The sequence below is a fragment of the Lygodium microphyllum genome, chromosome 10 (assembly GCF_053477565.2).
Source record: "Lygodium microphyllum isolate KBCC chromosome 10, Lygodium_microphyllum_v1.1.10, whole genome shotgun sequence".
In the NCBI taxonomy this organism is placed as follows: domain Eukaryota; kingdom Viridiplantae; phylum Streptophyta; class Polypodiopsida; order Schizaeales; family Lygodiaceae; genus Lygodium; species Lygodium microphyllum.
Genome location: NC_141144.1, coordinates 133048340 through 133052412, shown reverse-complemented (window position 1 = coordinate 133052412; position 4073 = coordinate 133048340). Strand labels below are relative to the sequence as shown.

Here is a 4073-nt window from a genome sequence, read left to right as displayed (position 1 = left end):
AACAAGAGAGTGTGCACGAGGTAAACTAGAGATGCAAGGGGCCATGTCACAGGTGAGGGTGGAGCTATCAACACGCATCACACATGACTCAACTTTGCAAGATGAGGTAGCTCTCTCTCTCTCTCTCTCTCTCTACACACACACACACACACACACACACACACACACACACATGGTGTGAGCAAAACAAGAGCACTTAGAGGTTACAACTACCAAGACTTGATTATAGGAGTGGAGTCCTTTGTGCACACAATTGTGATCGTCACTCTTAAGACTCTTGGAACCGGCTAACTTTGAGGCTCATGGGTGAGCCCGTTGGGCTCTATAACCAAGAGGTGACTTTGTTGTCCAATCCATATGTTTGTAGATGTAGTGTGTGGTGCTTCATATCCAGGTTTGATCCTAGGTGTCACGCACCCGCACACATGCACATGTGCACACGCACACAACACCCATCAAGCTACCCCTCAACATGAGTCCAAATGGCCACCTAAAGCTTCACGTCACGGCAATCTCCACATCAACTATAGAGGGAGTCAATGGGTGGTGGTACAAGTTGCACACTACCCAACCCACAACCCTCTTCACACATTGTCTAGTTCAATCACACAGCCTTGAGCATTTTCAAAGTACTAGAAAGAGGCAGCTCAATAGCTTGTACAAAACATATCATTACAAGCAGCCATAACATCGTCCATCCTTAAATTCAAGAACCTTTGGATTTCGCAGCATAGTTTGCAGGATAGTGTTAATTACCACATCCTAGCTAGCGCTTCACCAATTGGCAACATCCACATTCTCTCGCACATGGGTGCACTGCCAACTGCCACTATGTCTGACCACACATCGCTATCTCCACATCGATAATGTGCCAACCCACGCAAGTTCAATTTACCTACACAGGAACCAGCTCCCAGATAGCACTTGCACAGTGAGGGAGGAATGGCCAGACGTGTTGACTTTACCTCGCAGAAAGGGCTTGCACAGCGGTGGTGACAATGTGCCAACCCACACAAGTTCGATTTACCTACACAGGAACCAGCTGCCAGAAAGCCCTTGCACAGTGGTGGAGGAATGGCCACACAGGTTCACTTTACCTCACAGATGGGGCTTGCACAGTGGTGGTGAAAGGTTGGTTCCCTTACAACAAACCTGCATATATGGCAAGTTAGCTGCACAAACCCCATTTGGGGGACAGCGATGCTCTTTAGAGTCGAGCCCTCTCATAACACAACCCTATCCCCCCCACCATCCCTTCACCTCTCCATTTCAAATTTTTTTAAGCTACGTCATTTAAGGCATCTCTCAGGTTTGTTAGGCAAAAACCTGCATATACATAAGCTTTAGTGACATCCCATTCCAGCTACAATAACAAAAGCTTCAGGAAGGCAAACAAACCCCCCCCCCCCCCCCCCCTTCACCCTCTATTTCAGTTTTCCTTTAACATGTTACATATCAGTTATACCCAGGCCTCACAGGAGACTCACTAACTTAAACTCTTGTGACTCACTCACTTAAACTACTTGTGTGTGGGAGTATGCAGGCCTGAAGTTCTTGCAGGAGACTCACAAGTCCATACACTTTGGTGTGGCATGGCTCTTACAATGTCTTTTCTAAGTTTGTTAGACACCAGTGTAAGCCCCATCTATATCGTGGCACATCAAAAAGCTCCATTCTCCCCTAAACACACGATTTGAAAACTTCCCCACAATAATGTCACACTACCATTGTGTGTCCTTATCAATCATGTCACCGCTACACAGATCAGACTCCTGATCAATACCCTTTATGATAAATCTTCCAAAACACATCCTTATGTCCTTACACAAGGTCATGTCATCCCAACCTACATCTGTCCCCTGAGACCCTACTGATATAAAGTGGCAAGCATCTATACCTGAACCTCAAAGCACTCAATTTGAAGCTCAAGGGCAGGACTAACCCATAAAATATGTTCCTTTTTCTTTTAGCATACACGCACATACATTTACTTTCGTTTAAAAAAATCATATCCATCATAAATCTATGGCGATTCACATAGACAGCCCATTTCAGCTGAAATACAAATGCCAATTGCAACAGGCTTTAAAAGCCCGGCATACTAATCAACGTGTTCTTGCCAAGAGCAGAGACACAGTGCTGTAACCTAGATTAGTACAAACAGTTTGTATTCAAGAAATACGCTGACTCAACAATCTATTGATAGCTGCACACTGAGACACTGAGACCCAGCCTCTTTTGAGAGACCAAGTTGACAAAGCACAAGAGAGGATTGATAAAGCCACCTTAACTGCACCCAGCAGAAATGGATGGAATGTGTTCAAACGGACTGAGCTCCAAAACTCTAAAATGTTTTAGTAAGTTACAAACTTGGACCTCCAAAATTCCGTGAATATCAATAATTGAAAACATGTTGCTGCCATAAATGTCTAATTCAATTAAAAGTTGCTACATGCTAAACCCCAAAAACAAAGGGTTTATCTTAAATATCCATAAGGAATTGCTACGTCCTGGACCTTGTCTCTACTCAAAAGTCAAAAATACACCGTGGCACACTGTGACCTAAATTCCTCATTCCACACACAGATGTGGGCAGAACTGTGCCAAGAATTTTCACTCTTTAAGAATTCCTAGCAAGTCATCACAGCGATAAATAAATAGCCTGCAAACCAATGTCATTTTCAGAATGATTACGTCAACAGTTAACAGGCACATTACATTCAAATATTATCAATATCAACAGTTCATAATAATCAGGCAAGTTAGATAAATTAGATAAGCCAATGCAAGACTTAGATTAGAGGGACTCCCACATAGAGAGACTCCCACATCAATTGTCAGAGTCAAACCACTGGGTGTGGAAAACAAATAGAAGTACACCACCAACTAAACATCGAAACACATAGAGAGAAAATCTCTTATAAAGTAAAGTACACAATCAGTTGAGCAAACTTCAACACAAAGAACTAAGAGTGAACTAAGAAATTCTTCCAATGAGTGCACATGAGACCTAAACTGATTTGCAAATGCGCCTACACAAAGTGCAACTTCTGTAACGGCATGGGACTCCAACATTGCACTATGAGTACTCATGAGACCTAAACTGATTTGCAAATGCGTGCAACATCTGTGATGGCATGGGACTCCAGCATTGCACCATTACAAACCTGCGCAGGATAATTACCAGCGGGATAAAAACTGTGTAGGAATAGTAGCTTACTCTTTGTCCCCTAGCTTTACTTCAGTGCCACCATACTCAGGTAGAAGAACAGTGTCGCCCTCCTTCACAGTGACAGGAATAGTAGAACCGTCCTTTGCCCTGCCCCCTGGGCCTGTTGCAACCACCTTCCCAGAGTTGACCTGCTTATAAAAACGAGAGAAACAAACTGTCGGAAGACCAAACTCCTGTTTTGAAGGCCGGACAATTCCTACCATTGGAGATCATTCCTGATGCATTGAGAACCTAGCCTTCTCGATCTCCATGCCCGAAAAGCACGAAGAACGGTACTCTACGGCCCATCTAAGTAACCACAACGAAGCTAGTTAAAGCAATTTTTCGGGTTTACCTTTGAGATAGCAGACTCGGGAAGAAGAACGCCACCTCCAGACTTCGTAGGGGCTACCACCTTCTCAATGAGCACTCTGTCGAGAAGAGGAATGAGACGCTTCGCCATCGCCGAATACACACACACACACACACACACTCTCTCTCTCTCTCTCTCTCTCTCTCTCTCTCTCTCTGTAACTGTGTTCGGGCGGTTTCCTGTTGTGCGTCTCTGTTCAACTAGCAGGGTTTAAGGGTTTTTGCTTCGCGTTTCTAGAAAGCTCTAACATCAATTTTTGACGAAACAAATAAAACCTGTACTTTTTTGGCCCTTAAAGCGAATTTCACCTTTCAAAGGACGGGTTGCACATATATTACCTTTTAAAAGAATGGTAGTAAACATAGGCGATACAATAGTTACTATTAGTTAACGAGAGGTGGGGGGCGGGTGCCACATGGCAGTCCCCCACCTCCCCCACAAGAAAAAAAAGAGAACGCGGGGGCGGGTGCCACTCGCCCTCCCTTCGCC

At 44.4% G+C, this 4073-nt stretch overlaps 1 protein-coding gene across 1 annotated transcript; it reads right to left on the bottom strand.

The window, feature by feature from the left end:
• Nucleotides 1–2384: 2384 nt before the first annotated feature.
• LOC148030578 (10 kDa chaperonin-like) lies at nt 2385–3829 on the bottom strand. The gene is made up of 3 exons (XM_087687282.1): nt 3567–3829; nt 3221–3360; nt 2385–2662 (listed from the first exon to the last, which is right to left on the bottom strand). Exons 1-3 carry the CDS (start codon nt 3672–3674, stop codon nt 2614–2616), a joined length of 297 nt encoding a protein of 98 aa, XP_087543408.1. The 5' UTR covers nt 3675–3829; the 3' UTR covers nt 2385–2613.
• Between the last annotated feature and the right edge of the window lie 244 nt (nt 3830–4073).

Coding starts and splice junctions, on each gene's coding strand:
- LOC148030578 (XM_087687282.1), bottom strand. CDS start 3,674: ATGGCGAAGCGTCTCATTCCTCTTCTCGACAGAGTGCTCATTGAGAAG. Junction 3,361..3,566: donor CCGAGTCTGCTATCTCAAAG/GTAAACCCGAAA, acceptor TTTTATAAGCAG/GTCAACTCTGGGAAGGTGGT. Junction 2,663..3,220: donor GTAAAGCTAGGGGACAAAGA/GTAAGCTACTAT, acceptor ATTGGTTTGCAG/GCTATTTATTTATCGCTGTG.